Below are 27,005 nucleotides of genomic sequence, written 5' to 3'. Positions count from 1 at the left end.
CTGATTCAGAGGGGTTGGGTTAAATGACTCCTGCACCTCTCTGATTCAGAGGGGTTGGGTTAAATGACTCCTGCACCTCTCTGATTCAGAGGGGTCGGGTTAAATGACTCCTGCACCTCTCTGATTCAGAGGGGTCGGGTTAAATGACTCCTGCACCTCTCTGATTCAGAGGGGTTAAATGACTCCTGCACCTCTCTGATTCAGAGGGGTTAAATGACTCCTTTAACCCCTCTGACGTTTCAGTTGAAGACATTCAGCTGGACATTACTCTGTTCTTGTAGTCTTTTTTCACATCAGTACTTCTTGTTTTTAAAATGTGCTTTCTTCCTGTCAGTGGGCACTTTCGAGTGTTTTGACAAAGACTATCAATGTCACAAATGGCACCCCATTCCCTATATAGTGCACTACTTTTGAAAAGGGCCCGTAGGGAATAGGGTACCATTTGGGAAGGAGAGAAAGGACTATTAAAATCCTGAAACCAAGTGTGTCTGTCGCATCAGCAACACGCATCACTTCCTCCGAGGTATTGATCATTACAGAGTCCCCACCTAACCCAATAAGAAATGGCACACTATTCCCTATTTCGTGCACTACGTTTGACCAGGGCCCATAGGGCTCTGTAGTGAAGTATTTAGGGAATAGGGTGCCATTTGGGACAAACCCAGTGTCTTGGGTTTAGCCATGCTTCTCTGACAGATACTAGGGCGACCACTTTTATTGCTTCTGAAACAATGCTTTTAGCTTGTAAAATATAATGGAGTGTAAGAACACATAGCAAGGACACATTGCAGTGAGGGAGACAGTTCTAGGAGGTGGTGCCGGTACATACGCTGTTTAGTGTATTGTATGTGTGTGTGTGTGTGTGTGAGTGAGTGTGAGTGAGTGAGTGTGTGTGAGTGTGTGTGTGAGTGTGTGTGTGAGTGCGCGTGTGATACATATTCCTGTTAAGCCATCTTGGCAGGTGCAGCATTAAGGCAGTAGATAATGCGTATGCCAACCCCTGCCAGTCTAAAACATTTCTGAAAGGCCATCCGCTGCGGCGTGTAATTTGCCCTTGAGACGTGGAGCCAGAGCTGGGTAGAGGACTAGAGAGGAGTGGCGGAGGAGGCTGGAGCTCACTGTAGGGTTGCTCTTTCATTTACATAACAAATCCCTCATGATCATTCACTCTGACACACGTCAAGAATAAGTGCAAGGGGAGTAATGAAGTTGTTGGTTATTGATATGGTCGCCTGAACCTCCACGGGATAATCGCTCAGACTAAGATAATGTTTTACATTTTAGGTGTGATGGTTAGATGTGTGATGGGTCGTTTGGACATGTGCAAATATTTTAGTTACATTTTGATGAATGCATGTATCACTTTACGATCACTATTCACTGTCTGTACCCTGCATAACATCACAACACTGTTCACTGTCTGTACCCTGCATAACATCACAACACTGTTCACTGTCTGTACCCTGCATAACATCACAACACTGTTCACTGTCTGTACCCTGCATAACATCACAACACTGTTCACTGTCTGTACCCTGTTGTTACGGATACAAGTATCCTGTGTGTGTATATCTTGTGTGTGTGTGTTTTTCTTTTCTCTCCTTCTCCCCTCACAGGTGGAAATCATCACTCCCCAATCAATCATCAATCAGAAGACACACCTCCTCCTGTTTCCTACCCAATCACAGTTCCTTTCTCCTTGGTTTAAAAACCCTGTCAGTTGTTTGCTCTGGAGCGCAATCCTTCTGTTAATGCCATATGTCTGTAGATTGCTTTGTTTCACTCTCTCCTACTATGTCTCTCTTTATGTATTGAGCTCTCTTTTGTTTGAGCACCTCCATATCACTTTGTCCTCACCTGTGAGTATTGTTTTTGGTTATGGTGTTTGTTTGCTGGTGGGAAAAGGGGGAACCAAGACAAGTCGCCCATGGGCATACACTACCCGTAGGTAAACTTTGTTATAAACACTAGTTAGAACTGGGTGGACCACCCACTGTATTTTTGGTTAGCTGTTGTTGAAATAGGCTAGTCTAGCTTAGGGGTGTATTTGAATACTTATTATTTCTTTCCTTGGGTCCAGCTCAGCCCCTTTTCCTTTTAGTTTCCTGAGGGTGAATAGGCTTTGACGTGCCCTCTTCACAACTGTCTTGGTGTGTTTGGACCAATCTAGTTTGTTGTTGATGTGGACACCAAGGAATTTGAAGCTGGCACCACCCGGCCAGGTCTCTGACCTCCTCCCTATAGGCTGTCTCGTCGTTGTCAGTGATCAGGCCTACCACTGTTGTGTCGTCAGCAAACTTAATGATGGTGTTGGAGTTGTGCCTGGCCATGCAGTCGTGGGTGAACAGGGAGTACAGGAGGGGACTGAGCACGCACCCCTGGGAAGCTCCAGTGTTGAGGATCAGCGTCGCAGATGTGTTGCTACCTACTCCCACCACCTGGGGGCGGCCTGTCAGGAAGTCCAGGATCCAGTTGCAGAGGGAGGTGTTTAGTCCCAGGTTCCTTAGCTTGGTTATGAGCTTTGAGGGTACTATGGTGTTGAACGCTGAGCTGTAGTCAATGAACACCATTCTCACATAGGTGTTCCTTTTGTCCAGGTGGGAAAGGGCAGTGTGGAGTGCAATAGAGATTGCATCATCTGTGGATCTGTTTGGGAGGTATGCAAATTGGAGTGGGTCTAGGGTTTCTGGGATAATGGTGTTGATGTGAGCCATGACCAGCCTTTCAAAGCACTTCATGGCTATGGACGTGAGTACTACGGGTCTGTAGTCATTAGGCAGGTTGCCTTTGTGTTCTTGGGCACAGGGACTATGGTGGTCTGCTTGAAACATGTTGGTATTACAGACTCAATCAGGAACATGTAGAAAATGTCAGTGAAGACACCTGCCAGCATATGCCCAGAGCACACGTCCTGGTAATCCGTCTGGCCCCGCAGCCTTGTGTATGTTGACCTGTTTAAAGGTCTTACTCACGTCGGCTACGGAGAGCGTGATCACACAGTCGTCCGGAACAGCTGATGCTCTCATGCATGCCTCCGTGTTGCTTGCTTCGAAGAGGACATAGAAGTGATTTAGCTCGTCTGGTAGGCTCGTGTTACTGGGCAGCTCGCGGCTCTGCTTCCCTTTATACTCTGTAATAGTTTGCCAGCCCTGCCACATCCGACGAGCGTCGGAGCCGGTGTAGTATGATTCAATCTTAGCCCTGTATTGACGCTTTGCCTGTTTGATGGTTTGTCGCAGGGCATAGCGGGATTTCTTGTAAGCTTCCGGGTTAGAGTCCCGTACCTTGAAAGCGGCAGCTCTACCCTTTAGCTCAGTGCGAATGTTGCATGTAATCCATGGCTTCTGGTTGGGGTATGTACGTACAGTCACTGTGGGGACGACGTCCTCAATGCACTTATTGATAAAGCCAGTGACTGATGTGGTGTACTCCTCAATGTCATCGGAAGAATACCGGAACATGTTCAAGTCTGTGATATCAAAGCATTCCTGTAGTTTAGCATCTGCTTCATCTGACCATTTTAATTTATAGACCGAGTCATTGGGGCTTCCCGTTTTATTTTTTTATTTTTTTACATGACATCACTGTCTGTACCCTGTATTACATCACAACACTGTTCACTGTCTGTACCCTGCATAACATCACAACACTGTTCACTGTCTGTACCCTGCATAACATCACAACACTGTTCACTGTCTGTACCCTGTATAACATCACAACACTGTTCACTGTCTGTACCCTGTATAACATCACATCACAACACTGTTCACTGTCTGTACCCTGCATAACATCACAACACTGTTCACTGTCTGTACCCTGTATAACATCACAACACTGTTCACTGTCTGTACCCTGTATAACATCACATCACAACACTGTTCACTGTCTGTACCCTGTATAACATCACAACACTGTTCACTGTCTGTACCCTGTATAACATCACAACACTGTTCACTGTCTGTACCCTGTATAACATCACAACACTGTTCACTGTCTGTACCCTGCATAACATCACAACACTGTTCACTGTCTGTACCCTGCATAACATCACAACACTGTTCACTGTCTGTACCCTGTATAACATCACAACACTGTTCCCTGTCTGTACCCTGCATAACATCACAACACTGTTCCCTGTCTGTACCCTGTATAACATCACAACACTGTTCACTGTCTGTACCCTGTATAACATCACAACACTGTTCACTGTCTGTACCCTGCATAACATCACAACACTGTTCACTGTCTGTACCCTGTATAACATCACAACACTGTTCACTGTCTGTACCCTGCATAACATCACAACACTGTTCACTGTCTGTACCCTGCATAACATCACAACACTGTTCACTGTCTGTACCCTGTATAACATCACAACACTGTTCACTGTCTGTACCCTGCATCACATCACAACACTGTTCACTGTCTGTACCCTGTATAACATCACAACACTGTTCACTGTCTGTACCCTGCATAACATCACAACACTGTTCACTGTCTGTACCCTGTATAACATCACAACACTGTTCACTGTCTGTACCCTGTATAACATCACAACACTGTTCACTGTCTGTACCCTGTATAACATCACAACACTGTTCACTGTCTGTACCCTGTATAACATCACAACACTGTTCACTGTCTGTACCCTGTATAACATCACAACACTGTTCACTGTCTGTACCCTGCATAACATCACATCACAACACTGTTCACTGTCTGTACCCTGTATAACATCACAACACTGTTCACTGTCTGTACCCTTTATAACATCACAACACTGTTCACTGTCTGTACCCTGTATAACATCACAACACTGTTCACTGTCTGTACCCTGTATAACATCACAACACTGTTCACTGTCTGTACCCTGTATAACATCCCAACACTGTTCACTGTCTGTACCCTGCATAACATCACAACACTGTTCACTGTCTGTACCCTGCATAACATCACAACACTGTTCACTGTCTGTACCCTGCATAACATCACAACACTGTCTGTACCCTGTATAACATCACAACACTGTTCACTGTCTGTACCCTGCATAACATCACAACACTGTTCACTGTCTGTACCCTGTATAACATCACAACACTGTTCACTGTCTGTACCCTGCATAACATCACAACACTGTTCACTGTCTGTACCCTGCATAACATCACAACACTGTTCACTGTCTGTACCCTGTATAACATCACAACACTGTTCACTGTCTGTACCCTGCATAACATCACAACACTGTTCACTGTCTGTACCCTGTATAACATCACAACACTGTTCACTGTCTGTACCCTGTATAACATCACATCACAACACTGTTCACTGTCTGTACCCTGCATAACATCACAACACTGTTCACTGTCTGTACCCTGTATAACATCACAACACTGTTCACTGTCTGTACCCTGTATAACATCACATCACAACACTGTTCACTGTCTGTACCCTGTATAACATCACAACACTGTTCACTGTCTGTACCCTGTATAACATCACAACACTGTTCACTGTCTGTACCCTGTATAACATCACAACACTGTTCACTGTCTGTACCCTGCATAACATCACAACACTGTTCACTGTCTGTACCCTGCATAACATCACAACACTGTTCACTGTCTGTACCCTGTATAACATCACAACACTGTTCCCTGTCTGTACCCTGCATAACATCACAACACTGTTCCCTGTCTGTACCCTGTATAACATCACAACACTGTTCACTGTCTGTACCCTGTATAACATCACAACACTGTTCACTGTCTGTACCCTGCATAACATCACAACACTGTTCACTGTCTGTACCCTGTATAACATCACAACACTGTTCACTGTCTGTACCCTGCATAACATCACAACACTGTTCACTGTCTGTACCCTGCATAACATCACAACACTGTTCACTGTCTGTACCCTGTATAACATCACAACACTGTTCACTGTCTGTACCCTGCATAACATCACAACACTGTTCACTGTCTGTACCCTGCATAACATCACAACACTGTTCACTGTCTGTACCCTGTATAACATCACAACACTGTTCACTGTCTGTACCCTGCATAACATCACAACACTGTTCACTGTCTGTACCCTGCATAACATCACAACACTGTTCACTGTCTGTACCCTGCATAACATCACAACACTGTTCACTGTCTGTACCCTGCAGAATTTACTCACTGCCCATGCAGTATTCTATGCAGGGTTATTTTTATGATACAAGCTTCACTATCGTGAAGCAACTTGAACTTTAACCCCATAGCTAAACACTCAAGACTCATGCAATATCCAAACTGCCTCTGGAAGAAACATCAGCACAAGAACTGTTAGTTGGGAGCATCATGAAATGGGTTTCGATGGCCGAGTAGCAGCACACAAGCCTAAGATCACCATGTGCAATGCCAAGCGTTGGATGGAGTGGTGTAAAGCTCGCCACCATTGGACTTTGGAGCAGTTGCAAAGCATTCTCTGGAGTGAGGAACCACGCTTCACTATCTGGCAGGCCGACGGACTAATCTGGGTTTGGTGGATGCCAGGAGAACTCTACCTGCCCCAATGCATACTGCCTACTGTAATGTTTGGTGGAGGAGGAATAATGGCCTGGGGCTGTTTTTCATGGTTCAGGTTGGCCCCTTAGTTCCAGTGAAGGGAAATCTTAACGCTACATCATACAATGACATTCTAGACGATTCTGTGCTTTCAACTTTGTGGCAACAGTTTGGGGAAGGCCCTTTCCTGTTTCAGCATGACAATGCCCTCATGCACAAAGCCAGGTCCATACAGAAATAGTTTGTCGAAATCAGTCTGGAAGAGCTCGACTGGCCTGCACAGAACCCTGACCTCAAATCCATCGAACACCTTTGGGATGAATTGGAATGCCGACTGCGAGCCAGCCCTAATCGGCCCAACATCAGTGCCTGACCTCAATAAAGCGCTTGTGGCTGAATGGAAGCAAGTCCTCGCAGCAATGTTCCAACATCTAGTGGAAAGCCTTCCTAGAAGAGTGGGAAGAGTATTATAGCAGCAAAGGGGGGGACCAACTCCATATTAATGCCCAAGATTTAGGAATGAGATGTTTGATGAGCAGGTGTCCATATACTTTTGGTCGTGTATTGCAGATGGAAATAGACCCCCCCCCCCCCCCCTGAAAACCAAATCTATTCTTGACAATCTATTCTTAATGTTCCCTCTTTTAGAAAAAGAGAGACGATCACTATGATGACTCAGACAGGAAACAGCCTGATGAATATCTAATATGTACTCAATATCGCCTCTTAACTGATTCTAACTGAACTACCAAGCATGTATGATATATTTCTATCTATATTGATAAACTGAACAATTCTGTCACGAAGTGTTGAAAAACAAATCTTAAAAATATTTGAAATTTCATTTTTTATCATCAACAACTTACTCCATAAATGTACTGTAGGTCTAGATGTAGGGTCTTAATTTAAGCCAGTTTGCTACAGCAGGAAAATAATCCTGCAGCAACAAGACATGTGAATTATTATTATTATTATTATTATGTGGATTATACGGTTTTGTAGGGGTTGATAAATTATTCGTAAGGGGAAATCAAATTTTAAAGTGGAAATTACAAACTACAGAAGCCTTTTTAAACCTCAAACACAATACAAGTTTTAAATGTCCTGAATTGCAGGTTATCCTGCAACAGGGTGATCAAATTAAGATCCTACATTTGTAATCTGTCGTGTTTGAAAGGTAACATGTGTCCATGGGGAATGACCTTTTTCACAAATACATGTGACGTTCTGTCCATTCCCAGTCTCAGTGCAGGTCACCGTGCGTTCTTGGCATGTTCCTAGTGAGCAGAGGTCCATATCCACAGAACAATCTTCCCCTTGAAACCCTGCAACACCCAAACACACATACACACCATACACACATATAAATCAGACAGTTTCTTCCATCAAAACAGACAATGCAAGACACCTGAGGACAAAATGAAATAAAAATACAGCACTTAGCAATATGAACTCAATAAAGAACATGACATGGAACACACTGTGCACCACATGCTCTGCTTGGAGACAATTTCCTTCAAATGTCCTTGTTAAGCTACGACTAGCCATTAAGTAAAGAAGAATGTACTACTCTGAAAAGTGGGACAATTTCCTTTCCATGAGGAAGCCAAGCCACTGTAACGTTAGGAATTCACAAAATGATTTTTAAAACACATTTATGGCTGTTTTATTAGTTAAAGCCATCCTTTCTGTACTAGATTGACGTGAGTCATTGAGTCCTCTACCTGCTGCCCAGTATAGTAATAGAGTGAGTGAGGCATCGACATAAAGACCCATCCTGTCTCTCTCTCTACTGATCTATATCACATTTGTCTAGCGAAGCAGATGCCGCGCCTACATGTCATTGACAGCTGGGGCCACGTCGATAACTTTTTGTTCTGAATAAAACCCCAGCTGCCGTGTAACTGATACCTGGTCAATAATGCCAGTAAATAAGGCTGGCTAATATATCACAGCTCATAATGGAACAGAGTATGACCTTAATGGACCTAATTTACAATGTCAGCATCCCAAAAGGCACCATATTCCCTATGTAGTGCACTACATTTGACCAGAGACCTATGGGCAATGAATAGTGAGAAGTGCGCTTTGTAGGGAATAGGGAGCCATTTGAAACGCATGAAAAAATCTCTCTCTGCTCCCAAATGGGTGCTCTGCGAGATAAAGATGTTGTCTAATTGGAAAACGTATCACAAATAGAAAGAGCCTACTGTAGTAAGAAGAAGATACAGACTGTGGCCTAATGTGTTTTCTGGACATTAAATAATCAATAGCAGCAGCTATCAAGTCAACAACATCTCACAATGTCACCTCACCGCTGCAAATGTTTGGCTTGAATTGGATTGAGTCTATTAGTAACACTTTGCTGAGGAGATAATGGAATCGTTGTTAACATTTTACAAACTATAGGTAAATGATACACTTAGTGTTGTTTAACATGTGTAGTAGTGATTAACCTACGTTTACATGACGGCACACTGACAGCAGAAGACGGTTCACAACTAACTATCAAGGATTCATTACTTTCTCCAATCTTCCTCCAATTGCAGTGTTTGATTTACCATTTTGAAGCACTGAGTCTGTGTAAAAATAAAACAATTTTAAAAAATTAGTTGTTGACCGAAAAGAGATGGGGAGTCGAAATATTAACACTAGAACCAGCAGGACTTGAGACTTGAGACATACAAGCAGCAGCCATATTGATTTACTATAAACCATTTTCATGGATAACCTAATAGAACTGAGACATTATATTCAAGGCCAAACGGATGTCACATCAGTTCAACTACCCTGAGTTGCTAACGAACAGCTACTGACTCCAACAAAGTATTTCACAAGTGTTTAATAACCAATTGTGCGTCCAATTCACCTGGAGGTTAATGTTGCATGAAGGAATGTCACTCGTAGTGTGAGTCACAAATTGCACCCCATTTCCCTACACAGTGTGCTACATTTGAACAGAGCCCTACGCGTTCCTTTAGTGGCCCTGATAAAAGTAGTGACTTACAAAGGGAATAGGTTGGCATTTAGGACACAGACTTACAGTGCCCGCTGAAATCTCCAAATTGAACTACTTACTCCCTGTTCAGCTACCATTAGACTACTGTAGAGAATACAGCCACCTACCCTGAGGTGACTACTGTAGAGAATACAGCCACCTACCCTGAGGTAACTACTGTAGAAAATACAGCCCACAGCCACCATTAGACTACTGTAGAGAATACAGACACCATTAGACTACTGTAGAGAATACAGACACCATTAGACTACTGTAGAGAATACAGACACCATTAGACTACTGTAGAGAATACAGACACCATTAGACTACTGTAGAGAATACAGACACCATTAGACTACTGTAGAGAATACAGCCACCATTAGACTACTGTAGAGAATACAGACACCATTAGACTACTGTAGAGAATACAGACACCATTAGACTACTGTAGAGAATACAGCCACCATTAGACTACTGTAGAGAATACAGACACCATTAGACTACTGTAGAGAATACAGCCACCATTAGACTACTGTAGAGAATACAGCCACCATTAGACTACTGTAGAGAATACAGCCACCATTAGACTACTGTAGAGAATACAGCCACCATTAGACTACTGTAGAGAATACAGCCACCATTAGACTACTGTAGAGAATAGACACATTAGACTACTGTAGAGAATACAGCCACCATTAGACTACTGTAGAGAATACAGCCACCATTAGACTACTGTAGAGAATACAGCCCATAGCCACCATTAGACTACTGTAGAGAATACAGACACCATTAGACTACTGTAGAGAATAAAGCCACCATTAGACTACTGTAGAGAATACAGCCACCATTAGACTACTGTAGAGAATACAGACACCATTAGACTACTGTAGAGAATACAGACACCATTATACTACTGTAGAGAATACAGCCCACAGCCACCATTAGACTACTGTAGAGAATACAGCCACCATTAGACTACTGTAGAGAATACAGACACCATTAGACTACTGTAGAGAATACAGGCACCATTAGACTACTGTAGAGAATACAGACACCATTAGACTACTGTAGAGAATACAGACACCATTAGACTACTGTAGAGAATACAGCCACCATTAGACTACTGTAGAGAATACAGCCACCATTAGACTACTGTAGAGAATACAGACACCATTAGACTACTGTAGAGAATACAGCCCACAGCTACCATTAGACTACTGTAGAGAATACAGACACCATTAGACTACTGTAGAGAATACAGCCACCATTAGACTACTGTAGAGAATACAGCCCACAGACACCATTAGACTACTGTAGAGAATACAGCCCACAGCCACCATTAGACTACTGTAGAGAATACAGACACCATTAGACTACTGTAGAGAATACAGACACCATTAGACTACTGTAGAGAATACAGCCACCATTAGACTACTGTAGAGAATACAGCCACCATTAGACTACTGTAGAGAATACAGACACCATTAGACTACTGTAGAGAATACAGCCCACAGCTACCATTAGACTACTGTAGAGAATACAGACACCATTAGACTACTGTAGAGAATACAGCCACCATTAGACTACTGTAGAGAATACAGCCCACAGACACCATTAGACTACTGTAGAGAATACAGCCCACAGCCACCATTAGACTACTGTAGAGAATACAGACACCATTAGACTACTGTAGAGAATACAGACACCATTAGAATACTGTAGAGAATACAGACACCATTAGACTACTGTAGAGAATACAGACACCATTAGACTACTGTAGAGAATACAGACACCATTAGACTACTGTAGAGAATACAGACACCATTAGACTACTGTAGAGAATACAGCCCCCATTAGACTACTGTAGAGAATACAGACACCATTAGACTACTGTAGAGAATACAGACACCATTAGACTACTGTAGAGAATACAGACACCATTAGACTACTGTAGAGAATACAGACACCATTAGACTACTGCAGAGAATACAGCCCACAGCTACCATTAGACTACTGTAGAGAATACAGACACCATTAGACTACTGTAGAGAATACAGCCACCATTAGACTACTGTAGAGAATACAGCCCACAGACACCATTAGACTACTGTAGAGAATACAGCCCACAACCACCATTAGACTACTGTAGAGAATACAGCCCACAGCCACCATTAGACTACTGTAGAGAATACAGACACCATTAGACTACTGTAGAGAATACAGACACCATTAGACTACTGTAGAGAATACAGACACCATTAGACTACTGTAGAGAATACAGCCACCATTAGACTACTGTCGAGAATACAGACACCATTAGACTACTGTAGAGAATACAGACACCATTAGACTACTGTAGAGAATACAGACACCATTATACTACTGTAGAGAATACAGCCCACAACCACCATTAGACTACTGTAGAGAATACAGCCACCATTAGACTACTGTAGAGAATACAGACACCATTAGACTACTGTAGAGAATACAGCCACCATTAGACTACTGTAGAGAATACAGCCCACAACCACCATTAGACTACTGTAGAGAATACAGCCACCATTAGACTACTGTAGAGAATACAGACACCATTAGACTACTGTAGAGAATACAGACACCATTAGACTACTGTAGAGAATACAGCCACCATTAGACTGCTGTAGAGAATACAGACACCATTAGACTACTGTAGAGATTACAGCCACCATTAGACTACTGTAGAAAATACAGACACCATTAGACTACTGTAGAGAATACAGCCACCATTAGACTACTGTAGAGAATACAGCCCATAGCCACCATTAGACTACTGTAGAGAATACAGCCACCATTAGACTACTGTAGAGAATACAGCCCACAGACACCATTAGACTACTGTAGAGAATACAGACACCATTAGACTACTGAAGAGAATACAGCCACCAATAGACTACTGTAGAGAATACAGCCACCATTAGACTACTGTAGAGAATACAGACACCATTAGACTACTGTAGAGAATACAGACACCATTAGACTACTGTAGAGAATACAGACACCATTAGACTACTGTAGAGAATACAGCCACCATTAGACTACTGTAGAGAATACAGCCCACAGCCACCATTAGACTACTGTAGAGAATACAGCCCACAGCCACCATTAGACTACTGTAGAGAATACAGCCACCATTAGACTACTGTAGAGAATACAGCCACCATTAGACTACTGTAGAGAATACAGACACCATTAGACTACTGTAGAGAATACAGACACCAGTAGACTACTGTAGAGAATACAGACACCATTAGACTACTGTAGAGAATACAGACACCATTAGACTACTGTAGAGAATACAGACACCATTAGACTACTGTAGAGAATACAGACACCATTAGACTACTGTAGAGAATACAGACACCATTAGACTACTGTAGAGAATACAGACACCATTAGACTACTGTAGAGAATACAGACACCATTAGACTACTGTAGAGAATACAGCCACCATTAGACTACTGTAGAGAATACAGACACCATTAGACTACTGTAGAGAATACAGACACCATTAGACTACTGTAGAGAATACAGACACCATTAGACTACTGTAGAGAATACAGACACCATTAGACTACTGTAGAGAATACAGACACCATTAGACTACTGTAGAGAATACAGACACCATTAGACTACTGTAGAGAATACAGACACCATTAGACTACTGTAGAGAATACAGACACCATTAGACTACTGTAGAGAATACAGCCACCATTAGACTACTGTCGAGAATACAGACACCATTAGACTACTGTAGAGAATACAGACACCATTAGACTACTGTAGAGAATACAGACACCATTAGACTACTGTAGTGAATACAGACACCATTATACTACTGTAGAGAATACAGCCCACAACCACCATTAGACTACTGTAGAGAATACAGCCCACAGCCACCATTAGACTACTGTAGAGAATACAGACACCATTAGACTACTGTAGAGAATACAGCCACCATTAGACTACTGTAGAGAATACAGCCACCATTAGACTACTGTCGAGAATACAGACACCATTAGACTACTGTAGAGAATACAGACACCATTAGACTACTGTAGAGAATACAGACACCATTAGACTACTGTAGAGAATACAGACACCATTAGACTACTGTAGAGAATACAGCCACCATTAGACTACTGTAGAGAATACAGCCCACAGCTACCATTAGACTACTGTAGAGAATACAGACACCATTAGACTACTGTAGAGAATACAGACACCATTAGACTACTGTAGAGAATACAGACACCATTAGACTACTGTAGAGAATACAGACACCATTAGACTACTGTAGAGAATACAGACACCATTAGACTACTGTAGAGAATACAGACACCATTAGACTACTGTAGAGAATACAGACACCATTAGACTACTGTAGAGAATACAGACACCATTAGACTACTGTAGAGAATACAGACACCATTAGACTACTGTAGAGAATACAGCCCACAGCTACCATTAGACTACTGTAGAGAATACAGACACCATTAGACTACTGTAGAGAATACAGCCACCATTAGACTACTGTAGAGAATACAGCCCACAGACACCATTAGACTACTGTAGAGAATACAGCCCACAACCACCATTAGACTACTGTAGAGAATACAGCCCACAGCCACCATTAGACTACTGTAGAGAATACAGACACCATTAGACTACTGTAGAGAATACAGCCACCATTAGACTACTGTAGAGAATACAGCCACCATTAGACTACTGTCGAGAATACAGACACCATTAGACTACTGTAGAGAATACAGACACCATTAGACTACTGTAGAGAATACAGACACCATTAGACTACTGTAGTGAATACAGACACCATTATACTACTGTAGAGAATACAGCCCACAACCACCATTAGACTACTGTAGAGAATACAGCCACCATTAGACTACTGTAGAGAATACAGACACCATTAGACTACTGTAGAGAATACAGCCACCATTAGACTACTGTAGAGAATACAGCCCACAACCACCATTAGACTACTGTAGAGAATACAGCCACCATTAGACTACTGTAGAGAATACAGCCACCATTAGACTACTGTAGAGAATACAGACACCATTAGACTACTGTAGAGAATACAGACACCATTAGACTACTGTAGAGAATACAGCCACCATTAGACTGCTGTAGAGAATACAGACACCATTAGACTACTGTAGAGAATACAGCCACCATTAGACTACTGTAGAAAATACAGACACCATTAGACTACTGTAGAGAATACAGCCACCATTAGACTACTGTAGAGAATACAGCCCATAGCCACCATTAGACTACTGTAGAGAATACAGCCACCATTAGACTACTGTAGAGAATACAGCCCACAGACACCATTAGACTACTGTAGAGAATACAGACACCATTAGACTACTGTAGAGAATACAGCCACCAATAGACTACTGTAGAGAATACAGCCACCATTAGACTACTGTAGAGAATACAGCCACCATTAGACTACTGTAGAGAATACAGACACCATTAGACTACTGTAGAGAATACAGCCACCATTAGACTACTGTAGAGAATACAGCCACCATTAGACTACTGTCGAGAATACAGACACCATTAGACTACTGTAGAGAATACAGACACCATTAGACTACTGTAGAGAATACAGACACCATTAGACTACATAAGACTTTATATAAAACAGCAAGTAACACCAAGAGCTACTAAAGAGAGAATGCTTCATCGTAAACATAGTTTTTATAACCCATTCAATCTTTCAACCAATCATTCATATGTATTTTTAAAGGCCTTTTCACATCCGCAGATGTCACAAAGTGCTTATACAGAAACCCAGCCTAAAACCCCATAGAGCAAGCAATGTAGACATAGAAGCACGGTGGCTAGGAAGAACTCCATAGAAAGGCAGCACCCTAGGAAGAAACCTTGAGAGGAACCACTAGTGCTGAGTGATTAACCGTCGGTCATTTTTCGTTTTTTTAAACAACTAGTTAAAATTCAATTTTGTTTGTGTTTTTTTTCTGTGAGCTCGATGTGCAGTTTCTGGAGAGATGAATCAGAGCTAGAAACGGAGACTGAGATAAGAGAGAACCCGCGATCGAGAGGGACAGAAAGCGGTTGATTCACGAGCCTGAAAATACATGATCTAAGTGATTGATAGTTGGTATTCCGCATTCATAAAAATATGCCTTATTTACTTTGAAGAACTACTAAAATAGAGATTTTGTCAGATAGCATAGCCATCAGCTCTATGGAGATCTGATGATGACTTGGAATGAATTAAATAATAATGAAGTCATCAAATAAAAGGATGATTAATAAGTGATAAGCAGTAATGGGAAGTCACTACCATCATGGGACTTTTATTGATTATTTGATTCTGTGTTGATACAGCATTCAACCCACAATGAATAGTGCATTTAAAATGAATGTCCATTTTTTAACCAAAATCCGTGATACTTAAAACATTTTTTTTAAACTGAAACGGCCTCAAAAAGCAATAATCTCTCAGCACTAGGAACCAGGCTCAGAGGGGTGGCCAGATCTCTTCTGGCTGTGCCGGTGGAGATTCTAAAAGAGCACATACCCATTAAGGCTGGATTGTTCTTCCAGATGTTCAAACGTTTATGGATGACCAGCAGGGTCAGATAATATTCACAGCTGTTATAGAGGATGCACCAGTCAGCCCGTCAGTTGGCTTTTCATAGCCGACCATTCAGAGGTCGAGACAGCAGGTGCGGTCGGTCGGGGGGGATAAAGGACTGAAGGAGAAAGTGCCACTGTGAATAACATGACATTTCCTCTGAATTGTTTTAAACTGTAATACATTTATTTATTATTATTGTATCACTGAATCATTGTATTGTTTGTTTATCTGTCAATTCATTCCGTAAGGCACCAACTCCAGTTTGACACGAAAATAAAATGTCATTCACTCATTTATTGGGTAAACAAAATTAATATATTATTGCATCTCATTTGAGTATCAAAGTAGGCCTCTTAGCACCCCTCTACAATAATCTCCTGAACCTGAACTCTTAGCAGCCCTCTACAATAATCTCCTGAACCTGAACTCTCTTAGCAGCCCTCTACAATAATCTCCTGATCCTGAACTCTCTTAGCACCCCTCTACAATAATCTCCTGAACCTGAACTCTTAGCACCCCTCTACAATAATCTCCTGAACCTGAACTCTCTTAGCAGCCCTCTACAATAATCTCCTGATCCTGAACTCTCTTAGCACCCCTCTACAATAATCTCCTGAACCTGAACTCTTAGCAGCCCTCTACAATAATCTCCTGAACCTGAACTCTCTTAGCAGCCCTCTACAATAATCTCCTGATCCTGAACTCTCTTAGCACCCCTCTACAATAATCTCCTGAACCTGAACTCTTAGCAGCCCTCTACAATAATCTCCTGAACCTGAACTCTCTTAGCAGCCCTCTACAATAATCTCCTGATCCTGAACTCTCTTAGCACCCCTCTACAATAATCTCCTGAACCTGAACTCTTAGCACCCCTCTACAATAATCTCCTGAACCTGAACTCTCTTAGCACCCCTCTACAATAATCTCCTGAACCTGAACTCTTAGCACCCCTCTACAATAATCTCCTGAACCTGAACTCTTAGCACCCCTCTACAATAATCTCCTGAACCTGAACTCTCTTAGCACCCCTCTACAATAATCTCCTGAACCTGAACTCTCTTAGCAGCCCTGGTAATCAATCAACATGTGTATTGAAACTGAGGAATCCTAAAGCGGCTATCAGAGAAACTCAGAAAGTTTGTTCTTCATACAAATGGAGGAGGAACAATGATATGCATAATTTATGCAGATATCCTGCCAGGATGAATAGGTAGAGAGAAATGACTCTAAGCAACATCAACCAGCAAACCACCCGAGACCAGCAAAAAGCATGTTTAAGCTTTTCTGCTGTATGTGCTTTGTCGAATCTCATTTGACAAATAATGAAGTGCAAGTTTCCGTACACATTCACCACACTGTCACAGTACAGCAGTAGAAGCTTGTACCAGCAGGCCTGGGTTCAAATACTATTTTAAATCATCCTAAATACTTAAAACTGTGATTGACTAAGCTTGCCTGTTGTGATGGAATCAAAAGAAAAGTACAGAAAGTGCAAAGCCCGTCCACCTGGCACTACTCCAGGTAGACTACACTACAAACACTCAACGTATATGAAAGGCTTCAAACAGTACTTGAACCCATGTCTATGTATCAGTTCCCTGGATTAGGGAGGCACTATAGCACTATATTTCAAAGGTAGTGGTACTATATAGGGAATAGGGTGCCATTTGGGACTCATTCAATGCCTCAGATAACCACCTCAGATCACTCAGATAACATGAGAAATGACAACAACAATATTGCATGACGCTGATATATTAATGAAATATAAAAAGGGATACATTGAAATGAATCTCCATTATTAAAATCACCCTGTAAAGAAACAGACGGCTGTCTATTTGCAAAAATCAAGACAAATATCACTGCATTACCAGTATGAGTTTAATGATCAATATGCCTGGAACACATTATCTGATCTCAAATGGCACCCTATTCATTGTGTAGTCCACTACTTGGTCAAAAGTAATGCACTATATACTGTAGGGAGTAGAGTGCCATTTGGGACGAACCACTTCATTCTAAACCTCTGTAGCGGCAATGTGTTCACAAATGAATTCTTAACCTCTGTAGTGGCAATATCATAAACAAAACACTATATTGTGCTTACAGAATTAAAATAAATAACTTAATTCAATACATTAAATACATCTATGATTGTTACAAATTAGACTCCAGTACAGTGTTGATCAAGCCACTCAGACATCAGAAATCGTATGTCAGAAAGAGTCAATCTAAATGTATTATTTTATTTGGAAAGGAAAACAATGTGCTTGAAGAGGTGTGTGTATATGTAAATGTCAACAAGTGTCCCTGCACGACAAGGCCTGCGTCTCTACACGACAAGGCCTGCGTCTCAACACGACAAGGCCTGCGTCTCTACACGACAAGGCCTGCGTCCCTACACGACAAGGCCTGCGTCCCTACACGACAAGGCCTGCGTCCCTACACGACAAGGCCTGCGTCCCTACACGACAAGGCCTGCGTCCCTACACGACAAGGCCTGCGTCCCTACACGACAAGGCCTGCGTCCCTACACGACAAGGCCTGCGTCCCTACACGACAAGGCCTGCGTCCCTACACGACAAGGCCTGCGTCCCTACACGACAAGGCCTGCGTCCCTACACGACAAGGCCTGCGTCCCTACACGACAAGGCCTGCGTCCCTACACGACAAGGCCTGCGTCCCTACACGACAAGGCCTGCGTCCCTACACGACAAGGCCTGCGTCCCTACACGACAAGGCCTGCGTCCCTACACGACAAGGCCTGCGTCCTGACACGACACGGCCTGCGTCCCGACACGACAAGGCCTGCGTCCCTACACGACAAGGCCTGCGTCCCTACACGACAAGGCCTGCGTCCCTACACGACAAGGCCTGCGTCCCTACACGACAAGGCCTGCGTCCCTACACGACAAGGCCTGCGTCCCGACACGACACGGCCTGCGTCCCGACACGACAAGGCCTGCGTCCCTACACGACAAGGCCTGCGTCTCTACACGACAAGGCCTGCGTCCCTACACGACAAGGCCTGCGTCCCTACACGACAAGGCCTGCGTCCCTACACGACAAGGCCTGCGTCCCTACACGACAAGGCCTGCGTCCCTACACGACAAGGCCTGCGTCCCTACACGACAAGGCCTGCGTCCCTACACGACAAGGCCTGCGTCCCTACACGACAAGGCCTGCGTCCCTACACGACAAGGCCTGGTCCCTGCAAGACAAGGCCTGCGTCCCTACACGACAAGGCCTGCGTCCCTACACGACAAGGCCTGCGTCCCTGCAAGACAAGGCCTGCGTCCCGACATGACACGGCCTGCATCCCTGCACAACAAGGCCTGCGTCCCTACACGACAAGGCCTGCGTCCCTACACGACAAGGCCTGCGTCCCTACACGACAAGGCCTGCGTCCCGAATGGCACCCTATTCCCTGTTTATTTCCTATTGGCCCTAGTCAAAAGTATTGCACTAGATAGGGAACAGGGCACACACAGCTTGTGGTGGTCCATTATTATATTATAACTGTAGAATAAGAGTCATCGCCAGCTGACCAGAAATATACAAAAGACAACATAGATGCAGTGGAAGATGGTAAAAAATCTATTTAAATTGCAAATGGGGTCCTCATGCCGTACATCAAAATAACATTACATTAGTGTACCTCAGGTCTGTTTGGCGTTCTTATTCTGTTGACCATTAAAAACACCCAGACATTATGGCTGCTCTCATCTGTTGGTTGAATTTCATATGATTGTTTTCTACTGAGGCTTGTAAAATGTAAACACCTTTCTGAAAATGACTACATTATTGCAGCATGAGGCATGTACATTATAAAAGAACTTGATACCGTGCATCTGTGACGCACAGGTGTGTCTTCTTAAGTATGTGTGTATTTAATTGGTCTGTAAAGCATGGATGAAGGCATAGAAGCTAGAATTGTTTGTAAAGCATGGATGAAGGCGCAGATGCTGAAATGGTCTGTAAAAGATGGATGAAGGTGTAGAAGCTGAAATGGTTTGTAAAGCATGGATGAAGGCGCAGATGCTGAAATGGTCTGTAAAAGATGGATGAAGGTGTAGAAGCTGAAATGGTTTGTAAAGCATGGATGAAGGCGCAGATGCTGAAATGGTCTGTAAAAGATGGATGAAGGTGTAGAAGCTGAAATGGTTTGTAAAGCATGGATGAAGGTGTAGAAGCTAGAATGTTTGTAAAGCATGGATGAAGGTGTAGAAGCTAGAAATGTGTAAAGCATGGATGAAGGTGTAGAAATTGAAATGTGGGCTTGTTTTGTTGAGTACTTTCACCTTCTGTATTCTTTCAAGCATGAATTCAATGCAGCACATTCTCAGCCTCCTTGGTTTAAACATTTTTATAGTTTGTGGGTGAGTACATTTTGAACTCTGTAGATATATATTTTTTTTTAATCTCCAGCAACAGCCACCATTCATTCTAGTCCCTCAAACTCCCTCAATTTAAATGATAAAGAAACGCTTTGAACCCTTTTGGAAAAGCATAACGTCGATTTGTCCTTGTTCCCTGAAATCCCACAAAAATATAAGTATATCCATGTTTTTTTTTTTACATTTGGAGATAGCACAATAGAGATGCTGAAGGAGATAGACATCGGAAGTATGGTTGTGAAAATTGTGTTAACCTTGCAGACACCCTTTTTCTGTTACATTTGTTCCATCTATGAAGTAAACATCGCAAGTCACTTATTTAATTCAATTCCCGGAAAACGCAAACCAGATTAAAACACACCTTAGTCTCTGAATCTGCCGTAGAAATCTGAGCAATAATGGATGTTTTACTGTTTTACTGGGGGTCTGCTTTCCCTCCACTTCAACTTCCTCTAAATGACAGAGAAGTTTGTTTCATACATTTTCAACCGAAAATTTACGATGATGTATTTCACTTCCGTGTTTTATTGTCACGCAATAACATTAGGAGATTAATGATATATTGTTTTCGGGGGCTGCGGGTACTGCACATTAGGCTAAATTGAATGATCTTTTTACAGGTGCAATGCATGTAGAAAGTGTATACTAACAACATTGTCTGTTGGTGTTTATATCATATTAGGGTCAATAATGTACATCTGGGAAATGTATTGTGTCATTGTTAAACATTTCTTGTAACCTTCATTTAAACAGAAAGTGACCATTCTATTGTATATTCACTCCATTGTACGGATGCAAGGATACCAATAATATCAGAGCGAAACTTTAAACGCGGCATGATTTCTATACCACTAAACATACCAACTATTCCAACATTCATGTCATCATAAAGATCCTATGATGATATTCAATTATAGGATCTGTATGCATATATTGGCCAAATGTTTCATTGTAACATATATACGGTGCATTCGAAAAGTACTCAGACCAACTTGACCTTTTCCACATTTTGTTACGTTTCAGCCTTATTCTAAATTTGATAAAATCGTTTTTTTCCCACGCTGCCACCACCATGCTTCACCATAGGAATGGTGCCAGGTTTCCTCCTGACATGACGCTTGGCATTCAGGCTAAAGAGTTCAATCTTGGTTTTATCTCATAGCTTGAGAGTCTTTTAGGTGCATGTTGGCAAACTCCAAGCAGGCTGTCGTGCCTTTTAATGAGGAGTGGCTTCCGTCTGTCCACTCTACCATAAAGGCCTGATTAGTGGAGTGCTGCAGAAATGGTTGACCTTCTGGAAGGTTCTTCCATCTTCCCAGAGGAACTCTGGAGCTCTGTCAGAGTGACCATTGGGTTCTTAGTCACATCCCTGACCAAGGCCCTTTTCCCCTGTTTTCTCAGTTTGGCCAAGTGGCCAGCTCTAGCAAGAGTCTTGGTGGTTCCAAACGTATTCCATTTAAGAATGATGGCAGCCAATGTGTCTTTAGGGACCTTCAATGCTGCAGAAATCTGTGCCTCAACACGATCCTGTCTCAGAGCTCTACAGACAATTCCTTCGACCTCATGGCTTGGTTTATGCTCTGACATGCACTGTCAACTGTGGGACCTTATATAGGCAGGTGTGTGCCCTTTTTTTTTAAACCTTTATTTACCTGGCAAGTCAGTTAAGAACTAATTCTTATTTTCAATGACGGCCTAGAAACAGTGGGTTAATTGCCTGTTCAGGGGCTGAATGACAGTTGAATTTACCACAGGTGGACTCCATTCAAGTTGTAGAAACATCAATGATAACAGGATGCACCTGAGCTTAATTTGGAGTCTCATAGCAAAGGGTCTGAGTACTTTTACGTAAGACAGGTATTTCTGTTTTTATTTTTTTTATCCATTTTAGAATAAGACTGTAATGTAACAAAATGTGGAAAAAGGGAAGGGGTCTGAATAGTTTCCGATTGCACTGCAGCTACAGTGGCTTCAGAAAGTATTTCACAACCCTTGACTTTTTCCACATTTTGTTGTGTTACAACCTGAAATCAAAAGGGACTAAATGTAGACTTTTGTAATTGGCCAACACACAATAACCCCAGAAGTGGAATGATGTTTTTTGACATTTTTGGTATTGTATTAGGATCCCCATTTGCTGTTGTGAAAGCAGCAGCTACTCTTCCTGGAGTCCACACAAAACATGACATAATACAGAACATTAATAGACAAGAGCTCAAGGATAGAACTACATTACAAAAATGCTCACGTAGCCTACATATCAATACATACACACAAACTATCTAGGTCAATAAGTGAGAGGCATTGTGTGTTGCTTTATTTGTTTTTTGAAAGAAAGACTCCCAGCTTAAATCACTGCCAGGTGATCCTAACATGTATTGACTCAGGGGTGTGAATACTAAATTAGATATTTCCTTATTTCATTTGGTGAAAAAAAGGCGATTTAAAAAAACAAAACATTTTTTTAAATGTGCTAACATATTTAGAGTTTAGAGTACTCACCAAAAGGACAGTGATTTCTATGCTGCTATGCTAGTCAGTAGAGTATTCACCGAAAGGACAGTGATTTCTATGGTGCTATGCTAGTCAGTAGAGTACTCACCAAAAGGACAGATGGTGCTATGCTAGTCAGTAGAGTGCTCACCAAAAGGACAGTGATTTCTATGCTGCTATGCTAGACAGTAGAGTACTCACCAAAAGGACAGTAATTTATATGCTGCTATGCTAGTCAGTAGAGTACTCACCAAAAGGACAGTGATTTCTATGGTGCTATGCTGGTTAGTAGAATACTCACCAAAAGGACAGTGATTTCTATGCTGCTATGCTAGTCAGTAGAGTACTCACCAAAAGGATAGTGATTTCTATGCTGCTATGCTAGTCAGTAGAGTACTCACCAAAAGGACAGTGATTTCTATGCTGCTATGCTAGTCAGTAGAGTACTCACCAAAAGGACAGTGATTTCTATGCTGCTATGCTAGTCAGTAGAGTACTCACCAAAAGGACAGTGATTTCTATGCTGCTATGCTAGTCAGTAGAGTACTCACCAAAAGGACAGTGATTTCTATGCTGCTATGCTAGTCAGTAGAGTACTCACCAAAAGGACAGTGATTTCTATGCTGCTATGCTAGTCAGTAGAGTACTCACCAAAAGGACAGTGATTTCTATGCTGCTATGCTAGTCAGTAGAGTACTCACCAAAAGGACAGTGGCAGATGTATCCATTCAGCAGATCCATACAGGAACCTCCATTCAAACAAGGCCTTGACCAGCAGTCATTAACATTCTCTGAGCACCATCTCCCTGGAAACACAACAGATGACATTCTGTACATATACCTTGTGGTATACGTTCTGTGGATGCTCTGTGCACATTTCAGTTGGCTTGGTGTACTTTTCTAAGCTTATTGTTGATGTGTTATAATGTAAATACCTTCTATTGTCTGTTCACCCTACAGTGTACTGTACTTGATATGATCGTGTTCTGGGCAAATGGTTATACCAGCACCAGTATAATGTGATGTCTGTACGACAAAGTGACTTTCTATATTATAAAAATGCTTCCCAAGTAAAGTAAGGAACATCAGTAATGCTTATTGACACATTCACAATCATATGTTGTAGCATTCGATCACATTATGTAACGCATGTACAACAGCAGAATATGTACTAAACTCAGCAACAACAACAAAAACGTCTCACTGTCAACTGTGTTTATTTTCAGCAAACTTAACATGTGTAAATATTTGTATGAACATAACAAGATTCAACAACTGAGACATAAATTGAACAAGTTCCACAGACATGTGACTAACAGAAATGGAATAATGTGTCCCTGAACAAAGGGGGGGGTCAAAATCAAAAGTAACAGTCAGTAACTGGTGTGGCCACCAGCTGCATTAAGTACTGCAGCGCATCTCCTCCTCAAAGACTGCACCAGATTTGCCCGTTCTTGCTGTGAGATGTTCCCCCACTCTTCCACCAAGGCACCTGCAAGTTCCCGGACATTTCTGGGGTGAATGGCCCTAGTCCTCACCCTTTGATCCAACAGGTCTCAGGGACCTGGGATTGAGATCCAGGATCTTCGCTGGCCATGGCAGAACACTGACATTCCTGTCTTGCAGGAAATCACGGACAGAATGAGCAGTGTGGCTGGTGGCATTGTCATGCTGGAGGGTCATGTCAGGATGAGCCTGCAGGAAGGGTACCATGAGGGAGGAGGATGTCTCCCCTGTAACGCACAGTGTTGAGAATGCCTGCAATGACAACATGCTCAGTTCGATGATGCTATGGGACCAAATCGATCCCGTTCCAGAGAACAGGCATCGGTGTAACGCTCATTCCTTCGACGATAAACACGAATCCGACCATCACCCCTGGTGAGACACAACCGTGACTCCTCAGTGAAGAACACTTTTTGCCAGTCCTGTCTTGTCCAGCGACGGTGGGTTTGTGCCCATAGGCCGGTGATGTCTGGTGAGGACCTGCCTTATAACAGGCCTACAAGGCCTCAGTCCAGCCTCTCTCAGCCTATTGCGGACAGTCTGAGCACTGGTGTAACTCGGGCAGTTGTTGCCATCCTGTACCTGTCCCGCAGGTGTGATGTTCGGATCCTGTGCAAGTGTTGTTACACGCGGTCTGCCACTGTCTCCCTGTAGCGCTGCGTCTCACAGTACGTACATTGCAATTTATTGCCCTGGCCACATCTGCAGTCCTCATGCCTCCTTGCAGCATGCCTAAGGCACATTCACGCAGATGAGCAGGGACCTTGGGCATCTTTCTTTTGGTGTTTTTTCCAGAGTCAGTAGAAAGGCCTCTTTAGTGTCCTACGTTTTCATAACCGTGACCTTAATTGCCCACCGTCTGTAAGATGTTAGTGTCTTAACGACCATTCCACAGGTACATGTTCATTAATTGTTTAGGCTTCATTGAACATAGCATAGGAAACAGTGTTTAAACCCTTTACACTGAAGATATGTGAAGTTATTTGGATTTTTACGAATTGTCTTTGAAAGACAGGGTCCTGAAAAAGAGACGTTTCTTTTTTTGCTGAGTTTATATTACTTACACACACACACACACACACACACACACACACACACACACACACACACACACACACACACACACACACACACACAAACTTGATAGAATTGTGGCCCCAATTTAGCTTGTCTTCAGGGACCTTTATGGCATTGTGTTCACTCCCATGGGGGTACTAGGGAACACAGAGCTCTGCCAAGCGCTGTATTGTAAATCAATGGTTGTACGGCACGAACAACTAATGTCCCTCAGCCAGCAGACTGCTCAGGCTGACCATTCATTATAAACAGAAAACAGAGCATTCTGCTCCATTTCAAGGGTGCCAATATATACTGAACAAAAATATAAATCCAACATGCAACAATTCCAATGATTTTTCTGAGTTACAGTTCATATAAGGAATTAATTTGGTCCTAATGTATGGATTTCACATGACTGTGCAGGGGTGCAGCCATGGGTTGGCCTGGGAGGGTATAGGCCCACCCACCGGGGAGTTAGGTTAAGAAGCCAGATGGTTAAGAAGCCGGATGTGGAGGCCCTGTGGTGGCATGGTTACAAGTGGTCTGCGGTTGTGAGGCCGGTTTTACGTACTGCCAAATTCTCTAAAACAACGTTGGAGGTGGCTTATGATAGAGAAATGAACATTAAATTCTCTGGCAGCAAATCTGGTGGACATTCCTGCAGTCAGCAGGCCAATTGCACTCTCCCTCAAAACTTGAGACATCTGTGGCATTGTGTTGTGTTAAAAAACTGCCTATTTAGAGTGACCTTTAATTGTCCCCAGCACAAGGTGCACCTGTGTAATGATAATGCTGTTTAATCAGCTTCTTTATATGCCACACCTGTCAGGTGGATTATCTTGGCAAAGGAGAGATGCTCACTAACAGGAATGTAAACAAATTTGTGCACCACATTTTAGAGAAATTCCTTTTTTTGTGGGTATCGACAATTTCTGGGATCTTGTATATTTTTTGTTCAGTGAAGTCATCTGTACAAATAGGATATTTTCAAGGGGATGCTTCTATGCCACGTTCTCTTTTTGGTTATCAAGTTGTGTTTTTCAAGGTAAGGGAATACAATGTGTTCATTTGTAATTTGGTTGAGGTATTCATTTGACTATTTCAAAGCTACCACGATAAAGGATGACAGATATTAACAACAATGAACTAAGAAAACCCCTGCCGCACATTCTTCATTCGTTAAATCAAATCTAAATCACATGTTATTGGTCACATACACATATTTAGCACATGTTATAGCGCGTGTAGTGAAATGCTTGTGTTCCTAGCTCAAACAGTGCAATAGTTAGTCAGTTAGTTGGTGCGTTGACCTGAAATCAATTGTT

At 42.6% G+C, this 27,005-nt stretch overlaps 1 protein-coding gene across 1 annotated transcript in view; it reads right to left on the bottom strand.

Annotated features, from left to right (window-relative positions):
* The window catches only part of LOC139381311 (eyes shut homolog), a 254,785-nt gene that overhangs the window by 159,361 nt on the left and 68,419 nt on the right, over nucleotides 1-27,005 (bottom strand). Inside the window, exons 13-14 of the mRNA XM_071124763.1 lie at nucleotides 23,817-23,921; nucleotides 7,757-7,879 (exon numbers count right to left, since the gene is read on the bottom strand). Coding sequence (XP_070980864.1) covers nucleotides 7,757-7,879; nucleotides 23,817-23,921 — 228 coding nt within the window. The remainder of the gene's footprint in view (nucleotides 1-7,756; nucleotides 7,880-23,816; nucleotides 23,922-27,005) is intronic.

This window comes from Oncorhynchus clarkii, chromosome 23, assembly GCF_045791955.1.
Source record: "Oncorhynchus clarkii lewisi isolate Uvic-CL-2024 chromosome 23, UVic_Ocla_1.0, whole genome shotgun sequence".
Lineage (NCBI taxonomy): Eukaryota > Metazoa > Chordata > Actinopteri > Salmoniformes > Salmonidae > Oncorhynchus > Oncorhynchus clarkii.
This window is presented reverse-complemented; position numbering and strand designations above follow the sequence as displayed.